The sequence below is a fragment of the Crocuta crocuta genome, unplaced genomic scaffold (assembly GCF_008692635.1).
Source record: "Crocuta crocuta isolate KB4526 unplaced genomic scaffold, BGI_CrCroc_1.0 scaffold164, whole genome shotgun sequence".
In the NCBI taxonomy this organism is placed as follows: Eukaryota; Metazoa; Chordata; class Mammalia; order Carnivora; family Hyaenidae; genus Crocuta; species Crocuta crocuta.
Window position 1 is genome coordinate 2,122,228 of NW_027530016.1, and position 24,554 is coordinate 2,146,781.

General features: G+C 36.0%; 1 protein-coding gene across 4 annotated transcripts in view; it reads left to right on the top strand.

Annotated features, from left to right (window-relative positions):
* The window catches only part of MAP4K3 (mitogen-activated protein kinase kinase kinase kinase 3), a 185,613-nt gene that overhangs the window by 120,398 nt on the left and 40,661 nt on the right, over nt 1-24,554 (top strand). For 2 of the 4 annotated variants that reach the window (XR_013335148.1, XM_077764230.1), the window contains exons 10-17: nt 755-886; nt 1,074-1,136; nt 1,223-1,304; nt 1,400-1,510; nt 5,595-5,673; nt 10,401-10,459; nt 11,728-11,790; nt 22,365-22,423. Coding sequence is in view for 3 of the 4 variants with exons in the window: in XM_077764230.1 (XP_077620356.1) it covers nt 755-886; nt 1,074-1,136; nt 1,223-1,304; nt 1,400-1,510; nt 5,595-5,673; nt 10,401-10,459; nt 11,728-11,790; nt 22,365-22,423 (648 nt within the window). In the remaining variant the exon portion in view is untranslated. The remainder of the gene's footprint in view (nt 1-754; nt 887-1,073; nt 1,137-1,222; nt 1,305-1,399; nt 1,511-5,594; nt 5,674-10,400; nt 10,460-11,727; nt 11,791-22,364; nt 22,424-24,554) is intronic. The other 2 variants (XM_077764231.1, XM_077764232.1) reach the window with 1 other exon arrangement.

Below are 24,554 nucleotides of genomic sequence, written 5' to 3' on the forward strand. Positions count from 1 at the left end.
TTTCCTGAAATCATACTAGGAAGACAAATGTGTATTTGTAAAGTTACTTACTTAAATCATTCTTTTGATATGTAAGAGTTGGTTATTTTCAAAATTGCTGTTTAGGATTTAAAATTTTTTATATTTTAAAATTAATATAATTTCAATCGCTGTAATTAGAATAAGACTGTATAGGAAAGTTAAAGAAAAATAAATTTGGGTAATTTTCCTCTAAATACAGTTTTAAAAAACACTCTTTTATAACTCCCACCATTATAATAAAACTGAAAAACTGCCGATTAAGTTTATTGTAAATATGAGCTAAATACTAAATGAAGATTATTGATGCTCCAATAAATAGTTTTGGTGACATGAAAACAGAGGCCAAATTGCGGTTCACTGGTATAAACAAGTAGAGCTCAAAATTATAGATCATTTATTACAAGATGTTAGTTCTGTATAAAATTCTACATTGTACAGAGGAAAAGAGATTAAGGTGTGCACAAACTGGGGATATGTTGCTGTATTATAAACCTTTATAGTAAGTATAGCAAAGTAACCAAGGAATCACCAGTAGGGGCTTGGGATGGAGGGTCTTTTAAGGTTTCAAGATCTTGAGAGAGATCTTTAAAATACTCCATACTTCTTTTTCAGATGGCAAGGCCTAAATAGGCCTCAGCTTAGATAGTGATAGTTCCAAGTGCCTCTGCTGGCGATATGAAAGAAAATACAGTAAACAGTTTTGTTTTGTTTTTTCCTGCAATATTTCCTTCAGGATGGCTCCAGAAGTTGCTGCCGTTGAGAGGAAAGGGGGTTACAACCAGCTGTGTGACCTCTGGGCCGTAGGAATCACCGCCATAGAGCTTGCGGAGCTCCAGCCGCCCATGTTCGACTTACACCCGATGAGGTCCGTGTGTCATAATCGGAGAGTCTGTGCTTAAATTAAGGGTGATCCCCCACCCCAGTACGCATTACATCATAAATACTAGTCTTAGTCTTGCTCCGCCTTAGTAATTGTAATAGAATTATTTATTTTGTATATTAAAATGTAGCATCTTAAAATGCTGTGTAACATGTTGTTATTGATTTTTCAGAGCATTATTTCTAATGACAAAAAGTAATTTTCAGCCTCCTAAACTAAAGGATAAAATGAAGTGGTAAGTATTTTTGTGTTATTTTTCTTTATAATCATGACTAAAAAAGGAATTAAAATCTAAAAGCCTTAATTTTCAAAATTTCTTAGGTCAAATAGTTTTCATCATTTTGTGAAGATGGCACTCACCAAAAATCCAAAGAAAAGACCTACTGCTGAGAAGTTACTACAGGTATTACCATTCCTTGAAATATTCCTTTTTTCAAAAGAGAAAATGTCATCCAATCAGATTTCTAATGAGTGTTCTGTTCTGTGTTATTTTTATAGCACCCTTTTGTCACACAACCTCTGACACGGTCTTTGGCAATCGAACTATTAGATAAAGTGAATAATCCAGATCATTCCACCTACCATGACTTTGATGATGATGATCCTGAGGTAGGAACTGTTTTTACCAAGTATACATATAACATATATGTATGTATGTGTGTCTCAGAAGCAATTTTTTAAATTGCTTTTAAATAAAAAACTCCTGAGGAATAATTAACTCTTTGAATTGGTCTCTCCCAGGGAAGTCATGTGTTGGATCTTTCTTACTGGCTTCTTATGGGTGACTGTTTCCTGAAAATGGCAGGCACGCTCATCCTTCTAATCCACTTGGTAACATTACTGTAGCTATTCCAAAGTAGTCATTTCCAGATGAAGTTGCCAAATCAGTCCTCCACTCTAAAAAAGAGAGAGTGCAAATGGGAGCTACCTAAGTCAGATGTTAGAATACACTCAAAATTTCAGTTCACTTTTCCTCTTACAAACAGGCCTGGTACAGTACCTCATGAGTTACTAGTGGTTAGTAGAAAGTATAGGATTGATTTTGTTGGTAACTAAAACCTTCATTGTCCACTATTAAAATGTTTAAAAATGAGCCAGTGCAGTTGTTAGTGAATAAAATAACTAATACGATGGAAGCATTGACATCAAAAGAAGCTTCTTTTCTGCTGGCATATTTAACATGCCTAGCTCAGCTAATAATTGTGGCACCTGAGATAAAACTTAGTAAATGTGACATGGCAGAATTTTGTTATTGGGTATATAGCTGAGATAGATACCTTGATGACTGGCTTTATGGAAGGTACTTAAAATGGCATAAGTTTCTTGATACTGAAGGAATGATAGCTCTCAGTGGTCAGAAGGATGATTGCGTATTGTCTTAAGTCACAGAGAACCTTTCTGTCGAGTCACCATTGTTCTATCTTGCCATCATTACACAGCTGTAATTAAGTAAGCTGTCTGTCCTTTTGTCCAAGGGCTAGAAAGGAGTTTGGAAACATAAACTTAAGGGACATGTGAAGTATTATTATTCAACTTATAATTATAGTAAGGAAAATCTGTTTTATTGTTTTTGCTTAAGTCTTCAATTTGCATGGTAATGTGGGACCATAAAAATGACCCTGTTCGCCAAAACACCCTGCAAACCTGTCTTAATAATCAGTGCGGAACATGACAGCTGTTCTGACTTTAAAAATTTTTTGTCAGAACATTAAAAATTCTCTTACTGTCAGTTTTAAATGTATAAGGAAGTGAAAAAAACAGTAAGACTAATATTTACCTAGTACATTGTTTTTAAAATATTAGAACCAGTGAGAATTAATGTGTTTTGCTTTTTTTACCAAAAAACTTGCAGAGATTAATTCTCAAGTAGTCAACTTACTGCATATGTTGCACAGTGCTTGCCTTCTTGTCCTAACTCTGTGACCCAGAGCAAGTAACTTTCTGTGCCTTGGTGGACTGTCCTACCCCTTTCTAAGTTTGGGCCAGCTTCCAACCTTCTTTCCTTTGTACCTCCAACACATGAAAGAGCTCAGTATTCGTATTCCCGTGATGTGGAATATTTTGTGGGTGCCACTTCCTCGGGAGCATCTTCCTTTATACCAGGAAGCTCACCTTCCCCGAGCTCTCTGACTGTAGCTGTAGTCTGTAGTCTCGTGAGCGCCGGCCGGGCCCACATTCTCTCCGTCAGCTCTTTCCTCCTAGAACTCCGCTTACATGTTACATTCAAATTTTATATCCAGCAAAGTCCAGGCTTCACATTTCTTATTTCTTTGCAGCACTTTCATCTTTGTTGGCTAATTCCCTCTTTCAGTTACCAGTTCTTGTTAAAATGTCACATGAGGGATCCTCCCTGGGAGACAGGCGGGAACACAACCACCCACTCCACCGTCTGTGCACGGACTGACTGACAGGTGCTCAGTGACCAGTCACAGACATGGAAAGAAGCAATGTGACTTGTCACTGAACATGCCATGCATCTGTTCGTCACATGGTTATTTGTGGACTGAATGGAGAGTTCACAGTCAAGTGTGCGTTAGGCAGTTAAAGTTCATGTGCTGAATGTTAATAAGATATTAATATACTGAATATCATATGATTGTAGAGTACCTCAGAATTAATATACTGCTAACTGGTATTTGAACCATGTTACGGGGGACTGGTGTCATGTAACTAACTCACGGTAATGAAATGGGCACCCCCTGAGGCTGCGCAACAAGGACCCCCTGCATCCCCTCAGTGCACTGACTGCTGCATCGTCTCTTCGCTCTATTCTATGTACTTGTCGCACTCAATTATGAAGTCCTTTTGAAAATGTATTTCAACAGGAGAAATAATAAGCCAAATAAAAAGCACTCAGTGGAATAAAGATGCTTCTGACATTTTCTCACGTAGCAGAGAAAGAAATTCCTCTTTCTTATGAAGACTGTGTTGTTTGCATTGTAATTGTAGATTGGGGGGAGCACTTTTAAGATAAAACTTTACCCAAAGAAATTCATAACCTTATTATTTGCAAATACTTTATTTTAAAATTGCTAAGGGCTGGGGCGCCTGGGTGGCTTAGTCGGTTAAGTGTCCGACTTTCGCTTAGGTCATGATCTCGCAGTTCATGGGTTCGAGCCCTGCGTCNGCATTTCAACATTTGCTGTGACACTGTGTATGTGATACTGTGCATGTTGTACGAAGGCTGAATACTCTCGAAAACATTTAGCACATCGCTAGATCTGCAGTCTCTAAAATTTATTACTTACCCTACACTGTTGGAAGGAAATTTGACTTTTTTATGGTGGATTCCCATGTAGTTTCTATTTTAGAAAGGTGCTGTACATTATATTTGATATAATTTTCTTCTACATGTTAACCCATGTACTCTGCTCAACATTCTAAGATTTAATAATTTTATAGTTATAACATTTAAGCTGGAAAAGTAAAACTGTTCTCGTAGGCAATCACAGGCTTTATTCATGTTCACTGGTAATAGCAATCCGTGTGACTAGCCTGACAGGATACCTATTTTTGCTTGTTTATTTTTGCTACTGTATGTTGTTATCAAAAGTATAGGATTTTTCCCAGCTCTGCATCTAATTAGCTGAGTGCCCAGATTTTGAGTCTCAGTGTTCTCATCTATGAAGTGAAGAAGAGCACTTGATTCACAAGTTTATTTTGGAGGACGAAACAAACTGAAGTGTATGAAAGCACTTTGTAAACTGTGTACATGTAAAATTTAAATACTTCATTTTTGAAATGGCTTTTGCTGCTGTTTTACTACTATCACCATTAACGTATTTGGGGTCTTTTAGATTCATAAGGCTTCATTTCCTGAGATGCGCTGGTACTGAGAATAGTCGACTTGGGTCTTGTTCTTGATCTGCCTTTTGAATCTGATAATTTGAAGTCAAATGTTTATGAATTACCTTTTCCACAAAGATATATCTAAGAGTGTATCACCTTCAAAGGTGGTAACTTCAAGGGAAGCGTTTCACACACGGGGGAAAAAAGCTTATTTGGTACATGAAATAGATGCTGGCATCACCTCTTAAGGTGAGACCTTCAAGTGTATAGGATGAAGCTGCAGAAGCTGTTCAGATAGGGCCCCTCATACTCCATGAAGTCAGAGGGATGTCCATGATTTAACAGTAAGAACTCATCAACACTCCCTCCCCCCCTCCCCCCACCGAATGTTTCTCTCTGAAAGTGTCAATACACAGAGAGAAAGGAAAAGAAAATAGAGTGCTGTTCCTACAGGAAGAAACATAAAAGAGAGAAAAATTATGTTTACTAAAGTAAAAGGACCATAAATCTTTAATGCCTTTAGCATCATTTCATTTTATTCACCTCATTCTTTTTGATATAAGAACTTGAGGTAAATTTTTTTAAATCACAATATCCTCTTCTGCAACAGGGAAAGCTGCAGCTTTTGAACAGCTGTTGAATTATTGAAATACTCAGTTCTGTATATTTATTTATATTTAGCTCAGAGAAGTTTATTGGGAACCTGCTGTGGATGAAATGCATCCATAATCTTAGAAGCTCCCAGTTTGTAGTTGCCTTTTTTGTGAAAAATAAGCACAGAATCATTCTATTTTGTCCCATTTTTGCATAAAGTGGAGTATTTCTTTCACATTGGGTAATTTTGTGGACCAGACTGTGACTTGATTATCAGTTGCCACATGTTACTGATTTTGGTCTTTCCTAGCCCCTTGTTGCTGTACCACATAGAATTCACTCGACAAGTAGAAATGTAAGAGAAGAAAAAACACGCTCAGAGATAAACTGTAAGTATATACTTAACACAGTTCATAATTCAACAATGAGAAATAAGATTTCAAGTTGTAATTTAGTTAACAATTACTTTTGTTTCATTTTCTTCCACATCATCTTTCTTAGTAAGTCTTATTAAAGGTAGAGTTTAATTAAGGCAGTAAGAATTTCACTTATTCCTGGGGAATTTTCTGTGGCGAGAGAGGGGATATATTTATGTTGTTACTGTTTGGGAGGAGAAATAAAACCCCTCAACCAGGCAGGACAAAAGTAACCGAGGCGCTGCTTCTTGAACTGATAGGTGTGTAAAACTCTGCTAGAGAGCTTGTTGAAGTGGTTTCTGATTCACTGGATCTGTGGTGGGATGAGGTTCTTTACTTCTCATGAGCTCCCAGGTTATGTAGATGCTTCTGGTTGCAGGACCACACTTTGAGCAGCAAGGAGAGATAGAAATCTGGAAACTGGCTTAGCATCTGAGTGACCTGAGCACCTTTAAAAATGGGTTGTATGCCCCACTTTCCCACAGATTCTAACTCACTAGGTCCTGGGTCAGCCCAGGAATCTGTCTTTTAAAATAGCCCTCTGGGTAACTCTTAGGGCCACAACCGAGCCATGGGCCCACTGAGACAGACCTTTCATTCACAGGGAATCTGGTGCTGTCAGCTCCTCAGTGACAAGCTCTGCCAGCAGGAATCTGCAATAAGAGTGCCTGAACTTCTTTCTTCTTGGAAGCATTAATTCTCCGTGACTTAGAATACTAATTTAATGCAGTCAGCCTTCTGATAACAGTTTCCCGTGAATCAAAGATTTACCCTGAGGGACCTGAAATCCAAAATGACTTTAGTGAAATTAGGTAATGTGGTAACTTATGATAACTACTGAAAAGAAACTTCCCAATTTTTGGCTAGATTAGTAATAATAATAATAATAATACATTTCATACTTCAAGATGAATTCATCTCTTTGTCTGAAAAGCTAATAAATAAGTAGTGGCAGACTCTATCCTCTATCGCCATTTAGTAGAAAAAAAGACAAGAAATGCAGAGATGAAGAGATTCGCCTGGAGGGTGGGGTCAGACAGCCGGTTACCAGCAAGCCCTGGACTCCTCAACCTCCAGCCCAGTGGTCTTTCCCAAGCGCTGCTTCATTTCAGAAGCTGCCTCACCACACTTGTGTGGGTTTTACATGGCAGGCCCTTTGTAAACTTTCCTTTGAAACTTTGGCTGGGCCATATGCCGTATATTCAGTTCTTAGAAAAGCTTTGTGCTGGTGCTGCTTGGAAGTGTTCTTAAAAAGGGAGAAATTCTTGAAAGAAAGTGCCATGCACTGTACAGAAAGCCCAGCACTGGGATTTGGTGCTCTTATTTGCCAGCAGTTGCTTGTTTGACCTTTAAGCTCCATTTGAAGCCAGATCATTTAAACTTGCTAATTTCCCTCCAAAAGTATTTTTCTGAAAATGACAACCTTAGTGTGTGTGTGTGTGTATACATATATATACATACATATATGTAATTTCCTATTTTTAATAAAAAAATTGTCTTTGTCATTTCTTTGATAATACAGATGGTGAAATCAGAGATGTCTTTGTGTTGATTTAGAAAACTTTATGCATTCAGTACTACTGAAAATCTCATTTAAGGTAGTTTTAGCTTGTAATCTAGTTCTTTCAAAAATCATATTGTCAGACTCTTTATTGCAAAGTGTGGTTCTTTCTGAATTATTCTTTACAAATTTATATTTTTGACTCTCAGCTTGTAAGTGCATATGTGTGAGTATGCTGTTTAATACTAGACGCCGTACCCCAGTATTTTTGAGATTCTCGTGTGCCCTCCCTTGGTGGGAGCAGGTGAATTACGATGGACCTCCTGCCTTCTCCCCCATTTGCCAGTAAAAACGGTGTCATATCCCTCTAGTTTGTTGAGGTAGCAACAGAATGAAAACCACCACTTTTGATAATTTGTGAGTTTGGTATTTGAGGCTTTTAAATCTTTCAGTGTTCTAATATCTGCTTTCTTAGAATATTTTGTTATTTTATATGAGATGTGATAGAATAGTTAATGCTGTTGTCTATAGACAGGCTTTGGAAAAATTATTTTAAAAGTTGTATATAGTAGTTCCTCTTGATAATGTTTTATGTTTACAGTTACATGGTGTCTCTCCATGTAACCAAGGCTTTCTCTTTATTAAACCAAATGGTGTGTAGGCAACATGTATATGAAAACTGACTGCTGTGCAGAAAGGCTGTTATTCTTTCCCTTTTAGGAATCCTTCATATTATTAAATATGATAAGCAAAGATTCACTTTTAGAAATAATTCCAGGGCTCTTCCTGCCAGCCATAGTAGGGTTAGTTTTTACCCATAATTGCTAGCATAGGGTCAGCAAGTGGGAATGTTGGAGTGGAGCTGTCTCAAGCTAAAAGGGAGGTTTTTGTTTTTTCAATTTTTTTTAATTTTTTTTTTTTTTTTCTGTGAGAGAGAGAGACAGCATGAGCAGGGGAGGGTCAGAGAGAGAGGGAGATACAGAATCTGAAACAGGCTCCAGGCTCTGAGCTGGCTGTCAGCACAGAGCCCGATATGGGGCTCGAACCCACGTACTGTGAGATCATGACCAGAGCCGAAGTCGGATGCTTAACCAACTGAGCCACCCAGGCACCCCAAGGGAGTTTTCATCTGGACATTAAAATAGAGATTTGTGGTGTGTATCTTGATATATGTTCTAGGAGATGGTATAGGAAACGGAGATCAAGACAGTTACACATAAGTAAGATTTTCTCACACTATGAAGAACATCAGAAACAGCACTGCAGCCTGGGATGGTTGACCAATAATCATCTGAACAGTAGCTGGAAGATTCTGTGGCAGAAGCTTGCCATAACTTGAGGGGATTTGAAGAGAACAGGCATGAAGAATGAATCTCCAGAGGGGCTCTGCTGTGCATTCCTCCTTCTGGGAATGCATTCCCACAGAGGACAGGAAGGACGGGGGTATAGGAGCCCTGCTACTGTTAAGAGTTTGTCCTTGTTAGGAAAGTTAGTCTAAGACAACATCTCTGCGCCCCTTCGCTCAGTGATGATACAGTCTGGTGGGGGGAAGCAGGCTTGTCCACATGTGACAGTAACACAGATGCACAAACTGTCCTCATGTAAGTTTATTACAGATTTAATTTTGCTGTTTGATAACAAATATAGGTGAGAGCTGTTCAGTAGGCCTCTATCAAGGTGAGGGGGGGGTGTGTGTGTATTTGTGTATATGTGTGTGTGTGTGTGTGTGTGTATATATGTGCATATATATATATAATATTTTAATAACTTACCTAAAAGTTATTTTATGATCTTTGGTGTGTGATCATGTGCAGACAGGTATAAGGAACCCATTATCGAAGAACCTACTCATCTTTAAGGGCCAGAATTTGATATCTGGTCCATAACAGCTATAAACTACATACATACTTACACAGCTGGAGATCTTAGAGGGCTGTGTTTCCCAGCCCTTTTCACTTATGCCTTCTATTGATAAACATTCAGATCTCATGGTTTCTTTTCAATGGTATTAACATTCATAATAGCCATACATACTAAGCTAAAATAAAAGCAATTATAAAAATTACTGTACTTTGAAATTTCACTCATTTCCTCACCTTGATTGAGAATTGGTATTTTGGCTGAAACTCTTACTAGTTGAACTGTGATGTATTTGTGATTGTGTTTTTTCTTTTTAATGTTTTCTGTTTGTGCCTCTGCTTTTATTTCAGTGGCTTCGAAGGTTTTACTCAGGTTATAAAAGCAGATAATGATAGTGAGATATAGAAATTAGAGGTAAAGATAATGAAACATTCAGTATATTGTAATAGCAAGGAAAAAGGTGAAAGTAGTATAGTTAATTTATATATGCTCTAGCTAGTTTATACTTGAGCTACAGTGGTGTGTTATTTATTGTTATATAATAAATTACCCCAAAATTTAGTAGCTTAAAATAATGAGCATTTATTCTCCCACACATTCTGAGGGCCAGGAATCCAGGACATCTTTGGGTGGTTCTGCCTCAGGTCTGTTATGAAGTAACACCAGCTGGGGCTGCAGTCATTTGAAGGCTTGGCTGGGCTAGAGGATTTCCTTACGAGGTTACATAACTGTTAACCGAGGCTTCAGTTACTTGCCACTTAGATTCTCCTGAGGGCTGTTCACAACATGACTTCAGAGCAAGTAGTCCAAAAGTGAGAGCCCAAGACAAAAGCCTTATCTTGGAAATGATAATGCCATAACTCTGCTGTATTCATTTGGTCACATAGATCAACCCTGGTGATGTAGGAAGGGACTACACAAATTGATGAATACTAGAAGGAGGTACCATTAAAGGCCAACTTGAAGTCTGGCTTCCAAAAGTACTCTGCCTCAATTGCTGTCTCCACCCCTAAACCCTGAGTTAAGATGGTCTCTTGTTAATGCTGGGTCACAGTGAAGTAGCAAGTTAAATCCTGACTGTAACATACACATAATTTTGCTTATCATTTTTTTTCTTTAACTATGGGAGAGGCCTAGGATTAACAGATTAAGCTTTAAATAGCCTACCTAGACTTTCTTGGTCTTTTTCCAGCCAACAGATTCTTAATTTAAATCTTTGGTTTGTGATCTCCAAATGGTAACTGGTAAAATTAAATGTATTGCCATAGAGTAAGTTTTAGAATTATTAGGTCTTTAAGAATATAAAAGAGATCATGGCTTTATTTCTTTTCTTCTTTAGTTGGCCAAGTAAAATTTGATCCACCCTTAAGGAAGGAGACAGAACCACATCATGAACTTGTAAGTAATGTAGTTTTGGAATGTTAACGCTAAAAATAAATATTTTCATTTGTCTTTGTGAAAATTGGTAATGACTAAAAAATCTAGTTACTGATATTTTCAAAAGCATTTGGGGAAATAAAAAGGTAAGTAATTGTAAAATTATAAAAAATAAATCTGTGTTGCTGAGATTGAATATTCTTAAAGTTAGGAGAAACTTACTAGTTTTACCATTCTCTTATTAAATGTTTTTAATGCTGGCCTTTTAAATTGTTTTCATTTTTGTTTTTCAGTTTTCGAGGGGCTTTTTGTATATTCAGTTGTTAGGATAAATGCCACCATTTTAAATTAAAATGTTGGACCAATAACTTACATCTCACTGAATTTATGGGCAGCCTTTTAAGAGTATAAGCCAGTTTTCTAAACATCAGGGTAGAGTCACATCTACTGGGACTAAAGCTCAGGAGAGACCACGCGTATGTAGTAGGTCAAGTCTGTCATTCATTTAAGGCTTGATAACTGTATGAATGTCCTTTTCATGATTGTTCTTTGTTAATGTTTTGTAAATACCTTCCAAGGTATATGATCATGTTTTTGGATGTAGTCTTAGAAGAAACATGTTTTGCAGATATTTAAGATGTTAATATCCTATGGAAAATTTTTAAAAATTAGACTTAAAAAATAAAATTAATCCTAATGAAATCAGGTTCCTAGAGCTCCAAATTATGTTTTTTATTTTTTTTCTTTTCTGTTCAGTACTGGGAAGAAAGTTACTGTTAATAGGTAGTAAGGATTGAAATGGAAACTTTCTTCAATTTAATGCTTATTTTAACCCACTTGACTAAAGGCATACAAACAAAGTGGAGTTTTTCTAATTCATTATACCAGCATGGAGGAAAGGAATGTTAAGGGAAAATTCTTAAAATAATTATATTATGACATTTAAGCCTAACATTTATGTAGAGGATGTAGAAGGTTAACAGAAAGTAGTCATGATGTTTGTAAATGTTAATGGTATTTGTTAAGGCAGTTTGAGTTTGTTTCCTGTTTCTCTTTTGAAGTTGGCATTGCATGCATTTAAATTATATACTAGTTTTATAAAACTGTATTACAAAGAAAAGTTGTTGCAATATTGCTATTTTAGAAGCTTCTTAAGATGATTTGACTTGGCATTTGCCTTAATAAAATTATTAGCAGGACTAACCTCATTTGTGACAGTTTCCCTTTGTGAATTTGTGGCTTTTAGTCTAAGTGTAAATAACTTGGGTTTCTTGGTCTCTGCTAAACAGCCCGACAGTGATGGTTTTTTGGACAGTTCAGAAGAAATATACTACACTGCAAGATCTAATCTGGTATTTCTCATCTTCTGATTTTCTTTGTCAGCATTGTTTAGTCTTAATTGTTTTTTATTTTTTTGATCAAACATTTTGTCCAATTTTAATGAACCAGTTCTGTATACTGATTATAGCAAATTTTTTGCAAAGCAAGTTAGATATATCTACTCAAATGTCTTATGTTATAAAAACTAAAAAATACTTCCCTTTTTTAATGAAAAGCATTTAATTTTCACACTCAAATGTGGGGATTTTTTTAGAATTTACATTTCCCTATAAAAATATCATTTAATATGATTTATTTTAGTGAACTAGAAACCATCTGTATCATATATCTGTTCATATATATGAAACTGTTTTTATATATTACATATATAATATATCTATAAATAATTTCAAAAAATAACTTACCCCTAATTAACAATGAAATCAGTCTCAGGTGAAATTACAACTTTGTAGCATTAGGTAATATCTCATTTTCTCAGTCCAGAATTTGGGTTTTAAAGCCTCCCTGAAGTTATAAGTATTAAGGCTGTGTTACCATTATGTAAGAAAAGAGGGAAATTAACCCTGGTAAATATTAAGTAAATAGTAACTTTAATAGTTACTGTTAAATAGGTTTTTTTTCTACTTTAGTAGCTAGCCAGGGCTCTAAGTTGCCTCCGTATTTACCCTTAGACTCTATTTTTCTGCATTTTCATTGGAATTTTCCTTCTCTTTCCTTTTTCTCTGCCTTTGTAACATACTTCTTTCAATTCTGGTTAATTTAAATGATTCTGTATATAAATTCTTAATTCTATGCCCTATAACATTTGTAGAACATAAAAGAGACTATTTAAACATAATTCCTCTTTTGAGGAAGTGGCTTTTTAAAAAAAATTTTTTAATGTTTATTTTAGAGAGAGACAGAGCACAAGCAGGGGAGGGGCAGAGAGAGAGGGAGACACAGAATCCAAAGCACACTCCAGGCTCTAAGCTGTCAGCATGGAGCCTGACACGTGGGTCTCAAACCCACGAACCGCAAGATCTTGACCTGAGCTGAAGTCAGCCGCTTAACCAACTGAGCCACCCAGGCGCCCTGGAAGTGGCTGTCTTGATGGGCTGAAAATACTTGGACATAGGAATTTTCAGCCGTGCAGCAAAATACACAGTGGATTGCCAGCAGGTGGTGCCTGTTGAGGAGGAGAGGGTGACATTTAGGTTAACAGGTCTATGGAAATCAAAGGAGAAAAGCTCTGGGGTCAGTGTGGCTTATCTGGCTTCTGGAAGTGATTGACCAATTTCACTGTAGTGTAGGAACGATTATAGAATCTTCAGGAAGAGAATGGACAGATGCCTCCAATGTTTCATGGGAATTGATGTGGGAACGGTCATTGGCACAGACCACAGTTTTGAGAGATGGCAGATAAAGAGCTGAAATTATGAAATGGGCATACTACTACTGGAATTATGGGATTAGCTCAGAAAAGGAAGATTGAAGTCATCAAAGAAGAAATGGTAGATGAAACCATGATTGCATGTGTTCCCTAGTTAGGTCCGAAGAAAGAAGGAGTGCAGAAAACTGGTTAGCACAGTGGGCGATACCTGTGTTTTGCAGCCAAAGGTAGAACCAACATGGAGGAAAAGGAAGAAGCACTTGAAAAGCTGGAAGAGTCAGTACTTGGACTGTGCCTAAAGAAAGAAGGATGCATCTGATGGTCCAGAGAAAACCAGAAAGTGTAAGGCTTGAGAGTTAACTGTCCAAAGAGGCAAGTGAGATGCAATGTCTGAAGAAAACGCTGTCAGTGATTTCTGGATTGAAGGTTTTTTTCAGAATTACACACATATAGGCTAGAATGACAGTTAGTGACATTTGTTGTGGAAATAAAAGACCATAAAATCAAAAGTTTAAACTGACCGTTATTAATATTCTCTAGAAAAGACAACAGCACCAAACCCAGAAACATGGTCTTTAGAATTACAGTTATTCTCTTCTGTTCCCTGTGTTTCTAGAACCAGCCTAGTAACGTGAATAATTTATCATGGCTCTGTTCCCTAGAACTGTCCTACCCCCAGATAATCAGGAGTTTCTTATGACAGAGGGAGCAGTTCACAGGGGGTCTTGTAACAGAGGGCTTTCGGGACAGTTCACTAGTTACACAGTTCTGACAGAAGAGGGATGAATAAAACATTTGTCAGATCCTACAGCTTATAAAGTCAACCTTTAAAAGTTCACTTCTGATGATGATAAAAGCTAACATTCATCTACAAGTTTTTATACACCAGGCATTCTAAACACTTCAAATGTATTAAAATCCTTGTATTACAAATGAGGGGACTTTAGGTGCAAAGAAGCTGGGATTGGAGTCTTACTACCCAGCTAACTAATAGCCCAGCAGGGCTTTGATCAAGGTAGCCTGGCTCAGGGATTGAAACCCAAACCCTGTCTCTGTTGCCTCTACCCCAAATACTGAGCTCGCACTTCTGGTTGCTCCTTTAATCAACATATATATGTTCCATAGTTATTGTTAGTTTTTAGAAGAATGTTCCTGTTTTATCTGTTTTTTAAATATTTATTTTGTGAGAGAGAAAGAGAGAGAGTGCATGCCTGAGCACCAGCATGGGAGCGGCAGAGAGAGGGAGAGAGAATCCCAAGCCAGGCTCTGCTGTCAGTACAGAGATGTGGGGCTTGATCTCTCTTAACTGTGAGATCATGACCTGAGCCGAAATCAAGAGTCGGGCACCACCCATGTGCCCCCATAGTTATTATTACTTCTTTTCTGACAGAGAGAGAGAGAGAGAGCCTGTGCATTTGCACGAGTGGGTAGGGGCAGGGAGGGGGAGAATCCTAAGCAGATTTCAATCCTGCGACCCTGGGATCACAACCCAAGTATTAGATGCTTAACTGACTGAGCCACACAGGTGCCCCATAATTTTTTTATTGTGGTAAAATATATAACATAAAATTTACCATTGTAACCTTTTTTAAGTGTGAAGTCCAGTGGCATCAAGTTCAGTCATATTGTGCGACCATCACCACTCTCCATCCCCAGAACGTTTTTCTTCTTTCCACACTGCAGCTCCTTACCCATGAAACAGTAATTCCCATCCCCCTTCCTTCCAGCGCCTGGCAGCCACCACTCTACCTTTTGACTCTTTGAAGTACCTCACAGATGTGGAATCATACAATAGTTGTCCTTTTTTGACTGGTTCACTTCACTTAGCATAATGTCACAACGTGTTTTAAGATTCACCCATGGTGTAGCCTGGGTCAGAAATTCTTTTTTAAGGCTGAATAATATTTCTGTGTGTGTGTGTGTGTGTGTGTGTGTGTGTGTACACCACATTTTGTTCATTCTTCTATCAATGGACAGTTGGATTGCTTCCACCTTTTGACTATTGTCAGTAATGCTGCTATGAACATGGATGTACAAATACCTTTCTGATTTCTACTTTAAGTTCTTTGGGGCATAGAACAAGAGAGGGAATTACTGCATCATATAGTAATTCTACATTTAATTTTTAACGGAAATGCCATACCATTTTCCATAGCAGCTATGTCATTTTACGTTCCCACCAGCAGTGCACATGGGCTCCCAATTTTTCCACATCTTCATCAACACATGTTATTTTGTGTGTGTGTGTGTGTGTGTGTGTGTGTGTGTGTGTGTGTGTGTGTAAGAATAGCCATCCCAATTTGTGTGAAGTGTCCATAGCTGTTTCAATTCCCTGATTTCATCGGTCCTAAAACTTTGGCACTGTCAACAAGAATTCCACCTGTTACAAATACTTGCTCTTGGCCACTAGAAAGAAGCCTGATGAATGCAAAATGTCCGACTGTCATCTTGGCACCAATATGGCAGCTCTAAATCTTTCGGGACCCAGAAAATTTACCGCTTTAAAGACTTGTTGCTTGAAAGTCCCATATCATGAATGATTTATTGTTTCAAGTGCTAAATGTATTTAAATGCTAAATGTATTCATTTTCTGATTTTATAAATGAATCGAGAATATTACATCTCAGTTTTCATTATTACAATGCAATGATTTTTTTTAAATTTGATAATCATAATATATGAAACCAGAAGAACAGAGCTTGATTTCTAGGATTGTTAATGAGTAATAAAGGTCTGCAAATTTTGAAAAGATGCTTAAGTTTAAAAATGTCACCATAATGCAGTAATTAAATAGTAAGAGTTTTGCTTCTAGAAGAAAGCATAGGCAGTCATCTCTTTTGTTGCCTTAGCAACATTTTTCTAGGTATGTCTTCTAGGGCAAGAGAAACAAAAGCAAAAGTAAGTTATTGGGACATTACCAAAATAAGCTTTTGCACAGCAAAGGAAACCATCAGCCAGGGAAAAGGTAACCTATTAAATGAGAGAAGATATTTACAAATGATATGTCCAGTAAGAGGTTAATATCCGAAATATCTTTAGAAACTTACACAGCTCAATACCAAAAAAACAACCCAGTTAAAAAATGAGCAGAGGACCTGAATAGACATTTTGTCCAACAAACACATGAAAAGATGCCCAACATCACTAATCATGAGGCAAGTCAAACCACAATGAAAAATCACCTCATACCTGTCAGAATGGCTAAAATCAAAAAGCCAAGAAATAATAAGTGTTGGCAAGGATATGGGGGAAAAGGAGCCCTTGTGCGCTGTTAGTGGGAATGCAAATTGGTGTAGCCACTATGGAAAACAGTATGGAGGTTTCTGAAAAAATGAAAAATAAAGATACTGTATGATCCCGTAATTATACTACTGGGTATTTATCCAAAGAAAATGAAAACACTAATTCAAAAAGATATATGCGCACTTCTCTGTTTATTGCAGCATTATTTTCAGTAGCCAGGATGTTGAAACTTAAGTGTTTGTAGATAAATGGATGAAGATGTGGTATGTATATACAACAATATTAATTACTCAGCAATAACAAAAGATGAAAAGATGAGATCTTTCCATTTGCAACAACATGGTGGATCTAGAAGGTGTTATGCTAAGTGAAATAAGTCAGAGAGAGACAAATACCATGTGATTTCACTTATATGTGGAATCTGAAAAACAAAAAGCCAAATGAACAAAGCCAAAAACAAAAAAAAACAAAAAAAAACCAAACCCATAAATACAGAGAACAAGCTAGTAGTTGCCAGAGGCAAGGGGGACAGGAACTGGTCAAAATGAATGAAGGGAGGTGGGAGGTACAGGCTTACAGTTACCAGATGAATTAGTCACTGGGATAAAAGGTGCAAGAGAAGGAATGTAGTCTGTGGTATTGTAAGAGTGTGGCCTGATGATCAATGGTAGTGCGGTTGTGGTGAACACAGCATACTGAATAGAGGTTTGGATCACTATGTTGTATACCTGCAACTAATGCAATAGGTGTCAACTGTACTATAGTTTTAAAAAAAAAAAAAGAAATGCTTTTTATCCTAATGAGGTCCCAGTAGTTCATTTTTGCTTTTGTTTCCCTTGCCTCCAAAGACATAGCTCTAGTAAGAATTTGCTGCGGCTGAGGTCAGAGAAGTTGCTGCCTGTTTTCTCCTATAGTATTTTGATGGTTTCCTGGCTTACTTAGGTCTTTAATCCATTTTGGATTTATTTCTGTGTATGGTGTAAGAAAGTGGTCCAGTTTCATTCTTCTGCTGTCCAGTTTTACCAGCACCATTTACTGAAGATACTGTCTTTTTACCATTGTATATTCTTCCCTGCTTTGTCGAAGATTAGTTGGCCATAAATTTGTGGGTCCATTTCTGGGTCCTCTATTCTGTTTCCTTATCTGGATGTCTGTTTTTGTGCTAGTACCATACTGTCTTGGTGATTACAGCTTTGTAATGCAGTTTAAAGTCTGGAATAATTGTGATGCCTCCAGCTTTGGTTTTCTTTTTCAACATTAATATGGCTATTTGGGGGTCTTTTCTGATTCCATACAGATTTTGGAATTGTTCTAGCTCTGTGAAGAATGCTAATGTTATTTTGATAGGGATTGCATTGATTATGTGGATTGCTTTGGGTAGTATCAACATTTTAACGATATTCTTCCAGTCCATGAGCATGGAATGTTTATCCACTTATTTGTGTCTTCTTCAATTTCTTGAATAAGCTGTCTGTAGTTCTCAGCATACAGATCTTTTTAATCTCTTTGATTAGGTTTATTCCTAGATATCTTACAGGTTTTGGTGCAGGTATAAATGGGATCAATTCCTTGATTTCTCTTTCTACTCCTTCCTAATTGGTGTATAGAAACGCAACTGATTTTTTTGATTAATATGATTTCTTTTCTTTTCTTTTTTTAAGTTTATTTTTAGAGAGGGAGAGAGGGTGTAAGCAGGGGAGAGAGAGAGAGCGAGCAAGAATCCCAAGCAGGCTCTGCACTGTCAGCATAGAGCCCGATGTGGGGTTGAGCCCACGAATTGTGAGATTATGACCTGAGCTGAAATCAAGAGTCAGAGACTTAATCGACTGAGCCACCCAGGCGCCCCACTGCAACCGATTTCTGTACGTTGGTTTTATATCCTGTGACTTTGCTGAATTCATGTATCTGTTCTAGCAGTTTTTTGGTGGAGTCTTCTGGGTTTTCCACATAGAGTATCTGCGAAAAGTGAAAGTTTGACTTCTTCCTTGCCAATTTGTATGTGTTTTATTTCTTTTTGTTGTCTGATTGCTGAGGTTAGGACTTCGAGGTCAGAGTGTACATCCCAGTCATGTTCCTGGCCTTAGGAGGAAAGCTCTTAGTTTTTCCCCATTGAGGATAATATTAGCCATGGGTCTTTTTTTTTTTTTTTTTTAAGGTTTATTTATTTTTGAGAGAGAGAAAGAGAGAGACAGAGTACAAGCAAGGGAGGGGCAGAAAGAGAGATGGAGTCATAAAATCCGAAGCAGGCTCCACGGGGCTCGAATTCACAAACCATGAGATCATGACCTGAGCTGAAGTCGGATGCTTAATGGACTGAGCCACCCAGGCACCTGAATCAGAATAGCCTTTAACTCAGAAGGTCATTATGAGAATTAATGACCAATACATATTGAGTATATTGAGTGCTACCCGATTGATCATTGTCAGTAAATATAACAAAAGTACTTTAAGAAACCCCTGAATTAGGTCAAAATTGAATAAAGTCTGAAAATAAAATTAAATTTATTCGGGAAAAGAAACAGTAAATGCCAACTTTGTTTATTTTTAATTTGTTAAACTATTACTTATTATTAAGTTTATGTGGTGTGGCTACTTTTCTTACCTAATATAATAAGACAGTTTCTAAGCAGAACTCATTTATAATTGCACAATGATAGGACATTTTCTAGAATGGCAAACCTACCCTGTTTGATCTTCATGTCCAAGTTCTCCATGTCAGAGTCATGAATACTGCTCAGCATTTATCTGTTAGTGTTATGACCTCACTTGCTTCTCTGACTTCTTAGAACATCTTTTTTGATTTGTCTGAGATTCAATCCCTTTTTACTTCTGTAAGTTACCATATTAAAAGGTATCTTACAATGACCTTATTCAAATAATTTTCTCATTTTTGATGAGGAAAGAAATTATCTTATTCTATTCTCTGTTTTGTTGATAAAATATATTGCTGCCATATTTTTTCTTTTATATTTTTGTAGCCAGCTCTATCAGTTCTGTTAACGTCCCGCTGTTTTCTCATCAGATATAGGCTTTGCAACCTCACAAAGGGCTTATAAAAAAAGAAAACAATGAAAAAGATTTTCTTGATCATGTAATTTCCCTTTCCCATGTTCCGTGTTCTATCCTTTATCTTTTTCAGTGCTTTCTGGCTCTATCCTACGTTTAGAAATACTTCCCCATTCACTAAAACTGAAGTTAGGATTTTCTGACCCAAAAAGATATTTTCATTGGGCTGGAGTGACCATCTTCAGTTTTTGTTTGAGCATTCAGGTTGAGTCCATATAAATCTATTGCATGTTTTCATCCCATGTTGCTACTTGTTTGACTTTACTGTATAGCTGAACATTGTCATTTATTAATAAGTTGACACCTCATTTGTTACTAATTCTTTTGTTTCTCTTGGCATGTTCATCTGTGTTCTTACTTAGCTTATAAAGGATTGTTGTGTTTTTCCTTCATCTAGGATTATCTTGAGTACTTTTCCAAGCATGATTTTAGTAGCATTTTTCTATTACAGAATAGCTTCCAAGTATTTTTTGATAAATGTCTTGGATCAGTCTTTCTTAGAGTATTTTAAATATATATAAATGGCTACTAACTTTACCCAAGTTTTACTTTTTTTCCTTTCTTTTTTATTCTCATATTTCTTGAATGACTTACAGTCTGAGTCCCTGCCATATAATAGGTGGTTGGTAAATCTTAGTTGAATTATATGAGATTCAGTACTGATGAGAGGACTTAGTGTAATTCTTTTACCTGATGACATTCCTAGCACATTGTTTTTGTTTCATGGTTGCTAAAAACAGGAATTAATAAAGAATGAGCCCCTTTTAATTTTAGCTTTCCTGGTAGGGTTTGATACATGGCACATTTAGTCATCACACTTGGATATGCAACTTCTCCCTGGCCAGAATGTTATTCTGCTTATGAACCTATGTACAATTTTCTATTAAAATACTACATTTGTTATTTTAGACTCTTACCTTCCTAATTACTTTGCTAATCTCAGTGGATTTTTTTCAATCATTATTATCAACCTGACAATTGTCATGTACCATAAGATGACTGTTTCTACAACAGCCACATGATATGTGTTTATATAACAGAAGCTATTGCCATTCTGCACAAATGTACACTTTTAGAAGCCATCATTTGATTAGGGGCTTAAGAAATTCCATTGGCTAAAGAGATTGCTGGTATGGTAAAGAAGGGAAGGTTACTTGTAGCTGAAGGAAAAAAATTGAATTTAGTAGAAGTGTATTCATTGAGATTAGTACTTCTCTTTACTGGATTCCAAAGAGTAAACGTTCCTGTACAAAGTCATGACCACTTAAATTGTACAGCAGAATAATTGGTAGTCTTATGATAACAGTGATATAATCCTATTAAGATATATCATTATGAATTAAATAGAGCCAGTATCCATTTGCATTGGAATTTCATGTGATACTAGTGTGATGGCTGACTAATCTTGTTTTTGATGTATTATCTGTTCTGTCACTGGTAGGAATGTTTATTATGCATGAAAGAATACAAATATTGAAGAAGACAAGATTTGAATCTTGTCTAAACCAGGATTTTGATTTTGATTTTCATCAGATAATCTTTTTGACAGGTCTAGGAGTACTTAAATGTTAAAAAGTGCTTTTCACTTAAATGTATCGCTTAGAATTCTTGTATTCTTAGACTTAGTATTTTTGTTATTTAAAATTTGTGTGCCTTAACAAGGCTGGAGTGTTAGTTATCTGCTTACAGGAAACTGAACTACCGGCATTTAAACAAGAATTTATTTTAAGGGCCTCGTTAGTGTGTGCTAGGTACTATTCTAGACTCTGGGCTGTAAGGGAAGAAGGTTAAACTTAACAACTTCCCTTATTTGAGGAGCTCACAGCCTGGTTTCTAATTTTATAAGTTGGTTAGTAAATTAATTAAAAGGCAGTTTAAGTGCTAGAGGAGAACTATGTATTAAATGCCGCGGAGACATGGGAAAGGTTGCACCTTTCTTCCTATACAGTGTTGGAAGCCTACTCCAAGGAGGTATCTTTTGCATTAAATCCTGACTGTGCATCTGGCGACACCTTGTATAATCAGAAAACACTTTAAGCATTCTATATTCTGATGAAAATAAAACTCATTTTAAATGTTAAATATTCCCCCTTTATTGTTAAAATCATGCTTGAAATACAGTGACTTAAGGGGAGAAAGGAAACTTTAGTTTGTACTTTCCATAGTTGTTGGAAAACATAATTTTTTCCCCAAGAAGGCATTTGAGTTGAGCATATATATTGTTAGTCCCTTTAAATTTCAGTTCTTAACTCTACAACCTGTCGCATTCAGGGGAAACGTTTCGTTAAGGAACTGCCTTAGTAATACTCATTTGAAGTTTCACTACTTAGCTCTTTAAAAAATTATTAAAAGCCCTTTAAGTGTAATATGCAACCTTGGCCATGTTCATCCATACAATTTACTTAAAAAGAACACCTGTTCTGTATGTTTAAAAATTATTACCTGCCTGAAGCAACAGTAGAAATATGTGAACGTATATAAGTACCTAATTATTGCAGATCTTCTTGAACAAAGTCAAGATTTTTGTTGCTTGTTCTCTTCTGTAATCATTTTGCTTCATTATAGCTTTGATATTAAATACTTTATTTGCACATTTTTCTTTCTAAAAATTGTTTTTTTTTACAAATTTTAATTAAGAAAGCAATAGCCATAAATGAAACTTATATGTATTATTCAGACAAGTTCCCAGAAAAATACTGAACTTAAATAATAAAATATATAAACCACAACTACAAACTTCTGACATCTTTTATTGTTGGAAGTCCCACCATGCCTTTATTTTTAAAGAACATCTAGCAATACAGATTTATTTGCAATCTGTGGTTTCTCTATTAAAATATGTATCTTTGTGTATTATGATTTGTGATATATTACTATTTTGCTAAATACATCATTTTGTACTACTAGGATCTACAACTAGAATATGGACAAGGACATCAAGGTAGTTACTTTTTGGGTGCAAACAAGTAAGTAAAGTTCTTTTTAAATTAAATTTAAATTCAAGAATAATTAAGTTGGTTTATATTTTAATCTATATATATTACATATCTATTCTATGTTTTATTATATATTTAATATATAAACATATGTTAGTATTTCCAGACATAAATTATATTAGTCTGGTAGGTAGGTTTTATAATATGCTTTCAACTTTTCTTCGTTGCAACCTTGCTAATCATTTAGGCAGTAATTGTCATAATGGGGACATTTTTTTTTATATCAAGGTACTTTGTAGACCTTGTTAGAGAAAACAAAGTACATTCCAACTGAAGACAATATGTTTCAGATTTTTTTCTTTTATTTTTAAGGTTGACCTGTTTATTCCTTATAAAACTTGCTTTGGTACATATCCCAGGTGTGTTGGCTCTGAAAATAGTTTGAGGTATTCACACTGTTAGAAATCTTTATCCTAACTTTTTAGCTTTTAAGAGCTTTTCAAAAAGTAGATAGTAGTTAAAATGCATCTAGTGTCTTCAGAATTATCAATTCCTGCAAGAAGTAAATCCAACAATTATTCAAGGCCTCTGCTGTACACCAGTCACTCTCTAGGTGGTATACCACTGTAGTGGAAGGCAGCTTACGAGGAGGAACAATTTAAGTTGTTCATAGTCCTCAGCAGAGTAAGGGGACAGGACCCTGCTGTTCTTTGTAGATTCTCATTATCCTGAGTTCGTGGATAAGTTACCATTATAAAATCTAATTTGCAAGGAAATACTATTTAAATTGTCAAAAACTTCCAGCAATGTAGATATTGTTTGAACAATCAGAACTTAAAATTTCAACATATAATTTCACTTACATTGGAGAGTTGAAAAATATATATATATATATATGTCTGTAGTTTAAGCATTTGAGGAATGGTGACTAAGACAAGTAGTTCAGATTTAAAGATAATGCAAAATCATGTCTCCTTTTTTAAGACGAAATACCCTATCTTTTTTCAACACAGAGAAAAGATTTTGAATGACAGCCTAGAGAACTGCATTAGTTTGGATTTAAGCCGAACTTGAGTTAAATACGATGAGGTTTTTTTTTTTAATTAACCTGATTTATGGTTCCTAAAATGGAAAAAACATAAAATTTCCCCGATAGAAAAATGACATTTTTTCTAACTAGTAACTGTGTGCTATTTATAATCTCTCCTGATTCACTGATGGACAGCAAAGGAAGATTTGCCTCATAGTGGTTAACAAATACAAATTCTGAAGTGCTTTTTTTGTTATTTTGTCTTAATTTAAGGTCACTAGTTTTAAGGACCTTGTTAGCAAATTTTGGTGTATTTTAAGAGACGGTTGATGTGGAGAAATACCTCCTTTACACTTTTTTGGCTCATTTTAAGTATATTTTTAAATTATATACTACCAAAAATGCAAGAAGATACATGGCCCATCACTTAATGCTTTTCCAGATTCCTTAGTTCCCATTGTCTAATATCTGATTGTTAGACATTTTCATAGTATATAGTTACTTTGGCTAGGTAAAATGTTAATAATTTGCCCAACCTTCATTTTTTGATTAATTGGATCCCTGCTTAAGGAACTATAGTCTATATAACGAATCACTGGCAAGGTAGGTTGGCCAAAAATTTGACCTTTGGCTGTGTTTTGTGTACAGGTATATACATACATGTGACATGAGCATGGATGTAGCACTTCTCTTGCTGTACTGATACGTCTGCTTTATTCTTGTGACCAGGCAGTGTTTTAAAACTCACAGGATTTCCTGCTTTCTCCATAGGTGATCAGGCAGACAGATTTCCATTTATGGGCTTCTACCTATTCCAGACCATACAGGAACTAAGATAGGGTATAGGTTGTTTTGTTTTGTTTTGTTTTTAATAGAATATGTATTTTGACTTAACTGAGTTTTCTTTTCTTTTGAAGGCTGTTATTGGTGTCAACTTTTCTGATTATTTAAAATTAACAAAATACTGTTTTTAAGAGAAAACTAAATTATTTCTGATTGTTTTTAATTTAGAGCAAAAATTCTAAACATAACTTTAATTCTCAAGACTTAAGTAATGGTGAAAAAAAGTACATTGAATTACACACTTCCTGGCACAATTGGATGTAATAGTAGTGAATGCCATATCTGGAG